General features: G+C 41.2%; 1 protein-coding gene across 22 annotated transcripts in view; it reads right to left on the minus strand.

The window, feature by feature from the left end:
• The window catches only part of Celf2 (CUGBP Elav-like family member 2), an 821,906-nt gene that overhangs the window by 103,086 nt on the left and 706,215 nt on the right, over positions 1-12,605 (minus strand). For 21 of the 22 annotated variants that reach the window (XM_032884458.1, XM_032884469.1, XM_032884468.1 and 18 more), the window contains one exon: positions 7,402-7,484. In XM_032884458.1, the coding sequence (XP_032740349.1) occupies positions 7,402-7,484 (83 nt within the window). Of the gene's footprint in view, positions 1-7,401; positions 7,485-9,169; positions 9,328-12,605 lie in introns of those variants that run through there. The other variant, XM_032884477.1, reaches the window with a different exon arrangement.

The following is a 12,605-nucleotide window of genomic DNA, read 5'->3' on the forward strand; positions in this document are numbered from 1 at the left end:
GACAGAATTTGGACAATTAGCTGGCTTTATTTCAAAATTCCTGCATTTGACCCTGAAAGTCCATAGTGTCTCTTTCTTTGCAGTTCTGTGAAAACCTTTAATCAAATTCATAAATGCTTTCATCTCTGATTTTCTTTTAAAGTTTTAGCAACCTTTTGGGATCTAAGGTCTTAAAAGTGAATTTAGCATTCCAAGTTTACTCTTGAGTAATTGTAGACAAATGGTGATGTCTCCAATCTGTTACTTTATTTTGCCAGTGCACCATTCTCCCCATCAGTCACAAAGCATAATGAAATCGTAGTACTTTTCAATAACAAGGAGCAATTTGGAAAAGCTTGTCAGGAACCAGTGCTAGGGCATTTACACAAGTCTCTCATAAAGCCTCAAGAACCCATTACTTAGGCAGGCTACTGAGATGACATTTGCAAAATAAAACAGAAATACATTGTAGAGAATTTGCTTGTCTGTCTGTCTGTCTGTCTGTCTGTCTGTCTTTACGGTGGCGTAGCTGAATCTCTATTTTTATCCTGTGCTGGCATTTTCAACTTTTGTCACTAAGGAACTCTCAATTAACCTTGTCCTGTACATCTCCTTGTGTGAAAAGTACATGTTTTTCATTACATTTACTCAGAGCCACACAAAATAGGCAACACCCTGTTGCTCAGGTAGGATCCAAGACTTTATACTGGGTGGAATGAGCATTTCTGCCATGGCCATTACATTTATTGATTTATTTATTTTATTACATGTATGAATGTTTTGCCTGTGTGCATATCTGTGTGTACTTTATGAGCATCTGGTGCTCACAGAGGTGAGAAGGCACTGGATCCCCTGCAGATGGAGCTAGGGACAGTTGTGAACCATCTTGTAGATGCTGAGGATAGAACACTGTCCTCAGGACATGTCTCCTACAGAGACATGGCTCCAGCCTCCACGGTCTTTGTTAAAATCCCAGGTCCTTTGCTGTATGGGAGAACTAGGCATGGCTTCTCAGAGATGCTCTGTTTGGATAATGTATAATGAATTACCAGGTTTGCTAGGTGGGGGAGTTCTTGAATGCAGAGGACCATGTGCAGAGCACCAGAGTGTGAATGACACTATTTATTTGAGATATCATTGGAACGTTTGCTTGGCTGGAGTGGCGAATATGTGGAATAAAGGATGATGCTGAGTAAAAAAAAAAAAAAAAAAAAATCCCAGGTCTCTGAGATCTATCAGGGACTACAGACTGGTAACAACTGGGCTAAGGATTCTTTCTATCCTCTAACTTTTTTCCCTCTAAAGCCATGAGCTGGGAGCCATATGGTATACCTGATTGATTCCCATTTAGGGGTGGCTCTACACTTGGGCCCTCTTATCTCACCTGTGGCTCCTAGGGTCAAGAGGAACTTTTGCATCTAGGGAACTCCTGTGAGGCCACTCCTTAGAAGATTTCGTTACCAAAGACCTCGCTTTTTAGTTAGCTTGTGTTTCTAAGCATTATATCAAAACAACAGTAACAGCCAAGGCTGGGCTTTTCTGGGCAGTCCTATGAAGTCAAGTATTTTAGTTCTAGTTAAACTTTGCAAAGGTAAAACTACAGAAGGCAAGCAAACAACTCTGGTTTATGCATCCCATAGAAAGTTCTATGCTGGGTGGCTGCCTACAAGAGTGCATGCTACAGAAGCTACCGAGTAGAAACAATGAACTGTACGGTATATCTCTTTCCAGATACCAGGAACTTCACAGGCAACATGCCACTTATGTCTAAGTCTTCTGTTGAGGTGGAAGGTAGGGATCAATGAGTACTTAGTAGCAGCTCTTAAAATTCTCTTACAATGTATGGTGCATCAGCCTAGGCTCTCAGTAAACTGTAAGAATTGTTACTGCACCGAGGATCGGAGACAATGATGAAGCCTAAGACAGGGGACTACAATGAAGCAATTAAGGATAAGTTGGCTGGCAAAATAAGAGAGTAGGACTTTCCATTTTATATCCCATGCATTTATCAGACTCATTTCTTTATAGCTGTATAACATTAACACGAATATGCAGATTTGTATATGTTGAATAAGCCAGATTACCATTCATAATATATATACATATATAGATATTTGCACTAACATAAATCTATATTTATCTTGTATTAGAACATTTATAATATTTGACTACCTTGGAAATACTGGAATAAATAAGATTAGCCTATTATTTGTAAATTAAATTTCGTATAGCTACTTACTGAAAATGTACTTAGTATAAACACAGTGCAATCATTTTTTTCTTAGTTACTCAGTTCAGAAGGGCAATGGTATGATTCGGTATTCCCTAGAATCCAGAATAGTACCTGGAGAGCAATTTAAATATACTATCTGTTGAATGAATGAATGAATGCATATTTTATATTATTCATGATACAGAACTTTGGAGATGCAAACCTACTTATGCAGATGTTTTGGCTATTCTTTTCATAGACTTAAATAAAGGATACATAAGAAGAAATTTACTCAAGTTAGTCTAGTTAGACATTAACTCAAATAGTATGATTTATTTGGGGGTGTGTGTGTGTGTGTGTAATTCCATGTTATAAAAATAAAAGAATTGAGAGATTTCATGACAGAAATAATGATGATGAGAAAGGTAAAATTAGAACCATGGCTCTGAAAACAAAGGCATTATTAAATACCCATTAATAATTAGTAGAAGTGCTTCAAAGAAAATGAGAGACTCAAAATACATTACAATGGGCAAATTGAATTTGGTCCCAGAGAGAGTCCAGTTTTTCTGCAGAAAATACTAAACCCTAGTATTCCACTGTTAAGGACATGAAAACAATTCTATCAATAGCTTAGTCAAATTCTACCTAGGAGGAAGGTGCCTACCCACACGGGTAAATTATTACTGCAGGGCAGTCGGGAAAGGGCCCATCTGCATCACATGAGTGGACATAACTGTCACAGGAGGCCATCTTGTTTCCAGCCTCTCCCTACTGTATCGGGATTGTTTGTATCACTCAAATCTGTGTGTTCTTGCTCACATTGTAAATGGCGCTATAAAACACCTCCCAGTGTGTACTCACTAAAATGAGTTCATTAAACAAACGCTCTCTTAGGCAGCAGCTCCTTAATATAAGCATTTAAGAAAACCTGTAGCAATTCTAAAAAGGAAAGGATAAGGCATATTCATAAAAAACGTCCAAAAGAAATTTGCAATTAATATTCTACAAGACACTTAGATTTCAGATTCCTCGTTGCTGTTACAGTTTAAAAGCTTTCTTACAGTTGTGTTCTCAGGTGTTACATCCTTAATTAAACTAATTTATTACAAGAATGCTGTACTGAGATAGTCTACCTGACAAAGACAGTATGTGTTAAGACCCTGAGAAAAGTGGCCCATGGCACAGTGCTGTCACCTGCATGAGGATATCTGGCCTTAGCATCTGATCACTGAAAAAAAATCTTAGAAGTTTTTCTGAACCACAGATTTAACTTTTGTTTTTAATTGAACTAAATAAACTAGAAGTGAAAACAAAACTATATAATCTGGTTGGCGTCCTAAGAACACCCTCTCTGGAATACACAACGGCAGACGTTGCTGCTCCTTGATAATGCAGTCCTGCTTGCTAGCTGTAGCTGTCTGGAAGGTGAGAGAGGCGCATGCACTTGTAGACCAAGCTGTGGGGAGGCAAAGACACATTTGGGACCAGCTTGGGATGCACTAGTGTTTGCCTTAACAGAGAAAAAAAGCACACTATATTTTTTGTTGTTTATTTTTGAGATTGTAATTTAGTTACAATCTCTCTCTCCCTTCCTATTCCTACCTCCAAACCTTTCTATATACCTACCCCCCTGCTTTCCTTGGGACACTGTCTTTTGTTTTAAATTATTATATATCGTCTCTGTGTGTGGTACTGGGGATTGAACCTAAAGCACATGGGAGACTAGAACTCTGCATTTGGGATATATTATCTTCTTATCCTGAAAGGAGGCATTCTGTAAAGCTAGTGTGTTACACCTTTGGATCAGAGGCAACCAGTTTTTCTAAGAACATAAATGGCATAGGAATACAAAAGTCAATAAAATACTGCTTCAGGAAATGCAATGGCTCATTAGGTGAGCTAGCCTGTGCACACTGGGGTACAAGATTCTCCTTCAGACTATAAGCATACTACTTACTCGGGACTCCAAGTCCCCAATTCTTCACCTCAGTCACATCCTACTTAATGAAAAGGAGGGTGCATCAAATACGGTTGATGAGCATACGCATCCAATGTCTAGACAGACAGACAGACAGACAGACAGACAGACAGACGCTCCTTGGGTGGCTGTCTCTCCTACACCAATATTCGGGTTCTTTGTTTCTTTAAGACGAAATAACGGTGCAGGAGACCAAAAGGAAACCCTGAGCATTAGTCAAGTTCTACTGAACAATAAAAATTCCTTAGGATACAAACCATGAACTGCACAAAAATGTTCTTTGATTGTTATTTGAAAAATGTTATTTGATCTTGATATAAATTGAAAGTTTCAGACACTTTAGGAAAAAGGCAGCAAGTGATAGACTTTATCCACATGCAAATGTCACAGCCAGAGAAGACTCAAAGTATCAATGGATCCTTTGCTTTCCTTTGTCCCTTTTATCTTTATTCATAAAGAAAATGAAGGCATATGGCAAAGTGCATCATTAATTTCTTATTAATTTTATAATATGAAGGTAACCAGTTAAACAGTACTGCTACAACTTTAAATTACTGAACTCACAGGGTATTTAATGAGAGATTTAGCACAGCAGGGTTCCTGCTAAATTAAGCCTTGCCTTCATGTCGCAGTGGGAAAACAGGTGTGTATTGGTTTAGAATTATGGAAATGGTGACTAATTCTAAGGCTTGTAATCAAACAGCAAGGTACCCTGTAATAACTTTTCCTCAAGAATCTGCATTAATCTTTTGTCTGGTCCCGTTTCTTCCCGTCTGCCGAAGAGGACAACAGAAAGGCAACTACATTCAGGTCTTCCCTGCAGCTGTTAAGGTGGTGTTTGTCAGACGTGAGACTTTCCCCACTGAGCACCAGTGGACGGCAAGCATAGCGTGTGTGTGTGTACTGTGCAGATCTGAGTCTTACTGGTCATGTCTGTCTTCTCAAAGTCTTGTTTCACCTGCTTCAAGCAGCTGAGCCTGTGAAGCTGAGATGGGAACAATATCCCACCAACTGTGTTTTCCAACTCCCAGCTTATTTATTTTAAAATTAAAAAAAATCTTCCTTTTATGTGTCTGGGCATTTCGCCTGCATGTATGTGTGTGCAGCATGTGCTTGGTTCTCACAAAGGAGGCCAGAAAACAGCATCAGACCCCCTGGGAAAGCTACCATGTGGGTGCTGGGAATCGAACCCCAGTCCTTTGGGAAAAGCAGCCAGTGTTATTAACTGCTGAGCCATTTCTCTTGTCCCTTCCCCAACTTCCAAATTATTGACCTTAATTACAAGTTTCCAAAATCTTTATTCTGAATTTTACATTCAGAATTTTAGGAGAAAAGAACATGCAATACTTGAAAAACATACAGGACTGTTTGCATGTAAGAACCCGAGTTTAGAAGCCCCACCCCTCCCCACTCATCCCCATTCACAGTCACCCAGGCTTCTAGTAAATTATACTTAGCAAATATTACTGGCATGGAAATGGGAAAAATACCATCAGCTTCATATTTTCTGTTGTCATAATCTGGGCAATAAAATATTAACCTGTGGTCAGCTGGCTTTGTCACCAAAGTCTAGGATTCTGAAAACACCTTTGCACAGGAAGACAAATGAGAACTGAGCTTCTACTCAGGCACATGATCCAACGGACCAAACTACACGCCATCTAAGTGCACTATACGATGTGTAAAGAGCGGCTCATGACTAACATAATTCTTAGTGCATCAGAAAGGGATTTGTGTGCTAATCATTATAAACCATTCACTTCTATGAGCAGGAAAACAAAAGTAGTTTGTATTAGAGTCTGGACAGAAAAAAGTTAATTTTCTTCTATTTTTGTCCAAGGCAATAAGTATTTGGCTGCAGCTTTCTAGAATGATATTGGAAATTTTCACTTACTGCAGAATGAAGCTTAATTACTATCACTTTTTAAGTCAATGATGAAAGATTTAGCAAAAGCCATCCTCCTTAGAATGGCTTAGGAGGTCCCGGGAAGAAGTCTCACAGAAGCGTTGCTTTGTCACTACACACTGTCACTACACACTTGCTTCTTATCCTTTCATTTGCTCAGGTGAAAAAGAGAAAAGTCAAAGTGGGTTGGCTGGATACCTGTGTTCATTAATTTATTACTCTTGGTCATTAAGTAATCCCAGCACTTATCCACAAGTTAGAGGTCAGCAAGCACATTAGACCCTGTCTCAGAAGTCTGTCTACCTCAAAAGCAGCTTATATTTTGAAGATCATTTGCCGAGTATCTTTCTGCTACAGACGTTGTAAGTTTTCTACAGTAGAATTACACACATTCTACCTTTTGGGGAGGCCAGAGGCTGAAGTACTTATATGTGCCCATGTGTATACAGTGCAGCAAGTAAGCACACATTGAAATGATACCCTGAAACATCAGGAGCACTGTGTTCTCTTCTCACCTAAAGACATTTGAACAACACCACGGTACCTGGAGTGTTGACCACAGGCCCTTTATTATAACTAACACATATCATTATGCTATTAAATTAACTCACCACTGACATTTAGGTAAATGGAGAAAACATACAGAGGAAACAGCAAAGGGAAATTTGTACTATCGTGCAATATATAAAATGTCCCCAACTCTGATAAAGCTTGGTGAATGTTGCATGCAGCATGAGCTCGTTTCTAATGAGCGGTACTGAGCTGTTACTGGGAGGGAGTGAGAGCAGCACTGCACGCTCCCTGTGCTCTGCTCTGCACCAACACGAAGGCACACGCTTGGCATTAAAACACTGACTTTGTTAACCACCACTGACTGTTCAGAAGTCATTAGGAGCTTTAAGATTATGTCTATACAGAGTGCATTTTGTCCTTTAAATGAAAATCTAAGGATGAAAGCTGAAAAGGGGATCCTGGGGAGTAGAAGCTTTGCCTTTTCATTTGCTTTACTTGTTTGTGGGGTTCCCCCCCTCTCTAAGCTTAACCCACCCAACACTCTTTGGCAGCTGCAGTACCCAGCAGGGTCACTCTGATTTTCTAACCAGGGGATATGCTATTTGAGCGTTCTTCCCATCAGTGCTAATGCCAACCCCTCTTTGTGGGCTGGCCAGCTAGCCTGGTTACTGAAGGGAACAGAAGACCAGCGTGTACTTCTCAAAAGACCAAAACCATTTTTGGCACTAAGAACCCATAACTAGAACCTTTAGTTGAAAGGACCATTTTCAAGCAATAAAGTAATTTTGGTACAAAAGTAAACCGACTCACCCCAGGTAAAGTTTTAATATTGTGCAGTGCATTCTGGGCCTCAAGTGCAGCTTTTCTTGTATAAAATGTTACGAAACAACAACCTACAGAGAGAAATGAAAAGGTTTTAGAAATGTCTTTGAAGGCTTTCGTAGATATAATGGAGACTATGGTGAAGAGATAATCTACTTAAAAGGACGCACAATTTGAGATAATCAAGCACACGGAGCAGTAACAACACCGCGCGCTTGCGCGCTTACACAGTGCCTTCATCCTCAGGCACGCTCATTAGCTTACCTGCATTGGAGAACAGTTCATACCTTCTGTGCTAACTCCCTGGGCTACAACTAGTTAGAAATGAAGGTGGGCGGTAGCAGGCAGAGGGCAATGTGCTACTGGGACTTGGACCACAGCAACTTCAACAAACTGAAGTACTTAGAGTAACATAAGCATAAACTTACATTATGTAGAATTTCCTTAGAGTAGCTCTAGAATGTTATACTTATAAAGTACTCTGTGAGCTTAAAATTTTGGAACTAGATAGACAGGACGATTCTTAAAGCTGGGACAGGACCTTCTTCTCTCATATCTACCATGAGGTGATACAGCCAATTCTGTGCACTCAACCCTTGCTTGTAAGCCCATTAGCTAATTTAATCAGTTTAAAAGTAACAGAGACAGTCATGCCAGTGCACGCCTTTAATCCTAGTACTCAGGTGGCAGAGGCAGGCAGACCTCTTAGTTCCAGGCTAGACTGGTCTAAACAGTTGGTTTCAGGATAGCCTCGGCTATATAGAGAACCCGTCTTGAAAACCAAACCCATTTAGCAATATGAATGAGTATGTACCCGAGAAGTAGGAGAGGGCTGGCTTATGCAGTAAATAATGGCTGTGGGACATCTCTGTATTCTGAATTAGTGAGAGCTGATAGGAACCCAGGCTAATATCCCTCCAATGCAGGCCAGCAGATGCCTCTTTCAAGCCGCTCCTCTCTACCATTCTGTGATCATTACTTCATTGCCTTCCATCAACTTATAAGGACACTAGTTAACATTAACATAACATTTCTCAGCATAATCAGCATGGGAAGAAGTAATATATAAGCACTTTACAAATTGCCAGCCAAGTTACACAGTGAGGCCCTGTCCCAAAACCCAAAAACCAAAACCGAAACAAAAAAACAAAGCCAAAACATCCCCCAAACACTTTACAAATGTATTTAATTAGTTAATTATATGCTCAGGCCACAGCACAAGGGACCATTTGCAGGGCTTAACTGACTTTCTACCACATAAGTCGTGGAGATCCAATAACTCAGGCTGTCAGGTTGGCTGTATGTGTCTTACACAGTGAGTTATCTTGTTGTCCCAACTTTACAAATTTAAAGAAAGAAGATTCTATCTTTGATCTGATATCAACCCAGAAGTGAACGTATAGCCATGATTCCATAGCCATGTCTCCCTACAGCTCTCTCTGAGACAGAATTAAGTTGTCTGTGCTGTGGTATAATAGCATTCTCTCACTTTGTAATTTCAGTCTCAACTGCGACCTGGTTCTTCCATGGTCCCTATCTTATATGCTGAGCTAAATTATGGGAAGTGAAACTTCCTACCACTCCTAAAGGCTATAAAGGCCAGAGTTCTTATTTGTTCTGAGACTGGTCTGAAACTTCTCAAGGCCTCTGAACTGGAGATTAAATCTGGTCTCTGAAGGGGCTCCCCTAGCCTCCTTCCCACTCCCCATCTCTCACGGTCTCTGTCTTTCTCTCACTCACTCTCTCTCATTCTCACTTTCAATGAAGATCCTCTTCAGATTCTAGTGGAAAGTGTCTTCTCCCTTCTCCTTCCCTCTACAGTCCTATCATGTTTAGATATATCCATATATTGCACTGTTGCTGCCTAATGATGGCCTCGGTGGCTTCTGTAAGGCAAAGGACACTGCTGTTAGGACAAAAAGGAAACCAACAGATTGGGAAAAGATCTTTACCAATCCTATATCTGATAGAGGGCTAATATCCAAAATATACAAAGAACTCAAGAAGTTAGACTCCAGAGATCCAAATAACCTTATGAAAAAAGGGGTACAGAGCTAAACAAAGAATTCTCAGCTGAGGAATATTGAATGGCTGAGAAGCACCTAAAGAAATGTTCAACATCCTTAGTCATCAGGGAAATGCCAATCAAAACAACCCTGAGATTCTACCTCACACCAGTCAGAATGGCTAAGATCAAAAATTCAGGTAACAACAGATGCTGGGGAGGATATGGAGAAAGAAGAACACTCCTCCATTGTTGGTGGGATTGCATACTGGTACAACTATTCTGGAAATCAGTCTGGAGGTTCCTCAAAAACTTGGACATTGTGCTACCTGAGGACCCAGCTATACCTCTCCTGGCATATACCCAAAAGATGCTCCAACATACAACAAAGACACATGCTCCACTATGCTCATAGCAGCCTTATTTATAATAGCCAGAAGCTGGAAAGAACCCAGATGTCCTTCAACAGAGGAATGGATACAGAAAATGTGGTACATCTACACAATGGAGTGCTACTCAGCTATCAAAAACAATGACTTCATGAAATTCATAGGCAAATGGATGGAACTAGAAAATATCATCCTGAGTGAGGTAACCCAATCACAGAAAAACACACATGGTATGTATTCACTGATACGTGGATATTAGCCCCAAAGCTTGAATATACAATCCACAGACCACATGAAGCTCAAGAAGAAGGAAAACCAAAGTGTGGATGTTTCAGCCCTTCTTAAAAGGGGGAACAAAAATATTCATAGGAGGGGCAAAGTTTGGAGCAGAGACTGAAGGAATGGCCATTCAGAGCCTGCCCCACATGGGTATACAGCCCATATATATACAGCCACCAAAACTAGATAGGATGGATGAAGCTAAGAAGTGCATGCTGACAGGAGCCTGATATAGCTGTCTCCTGAGAGGCATAGACAGAGCATGTCGGATACAGAAGTGAACGCTTGCAGCAAACCACTGAACTGAGAAAAAACGGGATCTCCATTGGAGGAATAGAGAAAGGACTGGAAGAGCTAAAGAGGCTTGCAACCCCATAAGAACAACAATGCCAACCAATAAGAGTTTACAGGGACTAAACCACTACCAAAAGACCCTACATGGATAGACCCATGGCTCCAGCTGCATATGTAGCAGAGGATGGCCTTGTTGGGCACCAATGGAAGGAGAAGCCCTTGGTCCTGCTGAGGCTGGACCCCTCCAGGGTAGGGGAATGTCAGGGGTGTGTTAAGAAGGGAGGTGGTTGGGGGAAGGGGTGTTGTGGTTTGCCCTGAAGTTACTGTGTTTTGATGCTAATTCCACTGCCCCAGGGACAGCTGCCTAGTCTAGTACTCAGAACTCAGGTGACTTCACCAGAACCACCTCTCCATTGAATTTGTAAAGTACAGGTGAGGGGCAGGGACAGGATAGAAGGAGGCCTGTCATTGGAGGAGAAGGAAGGTGGGCGGGAGAGAAGTCTGAAGGAGGAGGAGGAGAGAGTGGAGGGAGAGAGGAGATGGAGAGAGGGGAGAAGCCATGGCAGGGGATGTTAAGATTGTGCTCTGAGTATTCACAGGTTGTTATCAATGTCACTAAGGGATGGATGGTACTGGGCTTTGTATGTTTAAGTGGGCAATTATATCTTACCAATTGGATCTAAGATTACTGTGTTGTGTGCTCTTTTATGTGAGGGTTTGAGTGTAGGAAAGTGTGCGGCTGGGCTAGCAGATATCTGGGCACCTCGGAGTGGGCCTAGCGGGATAAAAGACTTACATCTTTATTTTTATATTTTTACAACAACAAAGGGGAACACCTTTATAGAAGAAGGAGAGGGGGATGGGATGGGGGCTTATTTCCGGGAAACCGGGGAAGGGAATAACATTTGAAGTGTAAATAAAAAAAAAATCCAATAAGACGACGACAACAACGACGACAACAACAACAACAACCCTTATTCAAGGCCTCTGTGAACTAACTACAAGCCTGCCAAGGCTACATTGTGAGATTTTCTCTAAAATAACAAAAACAACAACAAAGAGCAAACAAACAACCAAGTTCAGGGTTAAAAACAGAAGCTTAGGCCCAGTAATAAACAGATTAGTCTAGAGAATAGAGAAGAGACAGGGAATTGAAAATTAAGAAGTAAGCAGAAGCAGGCATCAAATATAGAGGAACTAAAGTGAGAATCAGAGTCCTGACCCAACAATACAGTAATCTCGAGATTAAAGAAGCTGTCACCTTTGGACATCTGAACAAAATCACTGCCTCTCCCTCCTCCCTGGGAGGCACTGAGGCCACACTGCACTGGCAACCTTGAGAAAGGAAGTTGGCGTGCAACTGCTCTAGCCATTATCAGTGTCCATCAGGAACACATTTCTTTTGGTGAGCAGAAGGTAGGTGAGGTGTGTTTTTCCTTTTTAAAATGTTTCTCAGGAAAGGAAAGTTTGAAGTCAGCATTTGAAGAGCCATGGGGAAGTAGGTGAAGAAGAGAAAGGAGGGAGGGAGGGAGGGAGGGAGGGAGGGAGGTGGTTGATGTGCACAAGAGAAATGGAAACCTGCTCAAATCTCCTGATCTTTCTAAGGTGGCCGAGGACTGCATCCACTCTGCGTGAGCAGTCACTCACCAGATGCTGAGGCCTGGGACAGATCACTACACAGCCTTTCTAACTCTGGCTTTCCCCCAACACCAGGGAAGACCACCCTGAAGGCGCGGAAACGTCTCTTCCACTGCCTGCTCCTTGCTGAAGCCAGCAGCTCAGCTCCATCCTACCAGGCGCATCTGGAGCTTTTATGTAAATTAAAGTCATTCTACTTGCACCAAGTGGATGGCTTCTTACCACAGTTCATTAGTGGTCTAGACTACACCTCTGTCCCCAGTCACAGCCTCAGTAGGGAAGACTGTCACAATGAACACATCTCGGTACTGTGGGAGAGGTGTCATGGGACCGAAAATAAAACTAGAATTATTAGCCTGTATTTCTTTCCATTTCACAGTCTGGTTCCTGGCTTACTGAGGAGGAAATACATTTCTCTGTTACTGTTCCTTTGCAGTTATCTTCATTTTCATGAAGAAAAACTTGGCAAACAAGTCTTCTGAAAATAAACATTTTTTTCATTTATTTTTGCTAAAAGTGACTTTTCATTTTGTACAAATGAAAATGATTGTCTTAATATTTGCATAGCAAATATAGACATCAGCATT

The sequence above is a fragment of the Rattus rattus genome, chromosome 14 (assembly GCF_011064425.1).
Source record: "Rattus rattus isolate New Zealand chromosome 14, Rrattus_CSIRO_v1, whole genome shotgun sequence".
Taxonomy (NCBI): domain Eukaryota; kingdom Metazoa; phylum Chordata; class Mammalia; order Rodentia; family Muridae; genus Rattus; species Rattus rattus.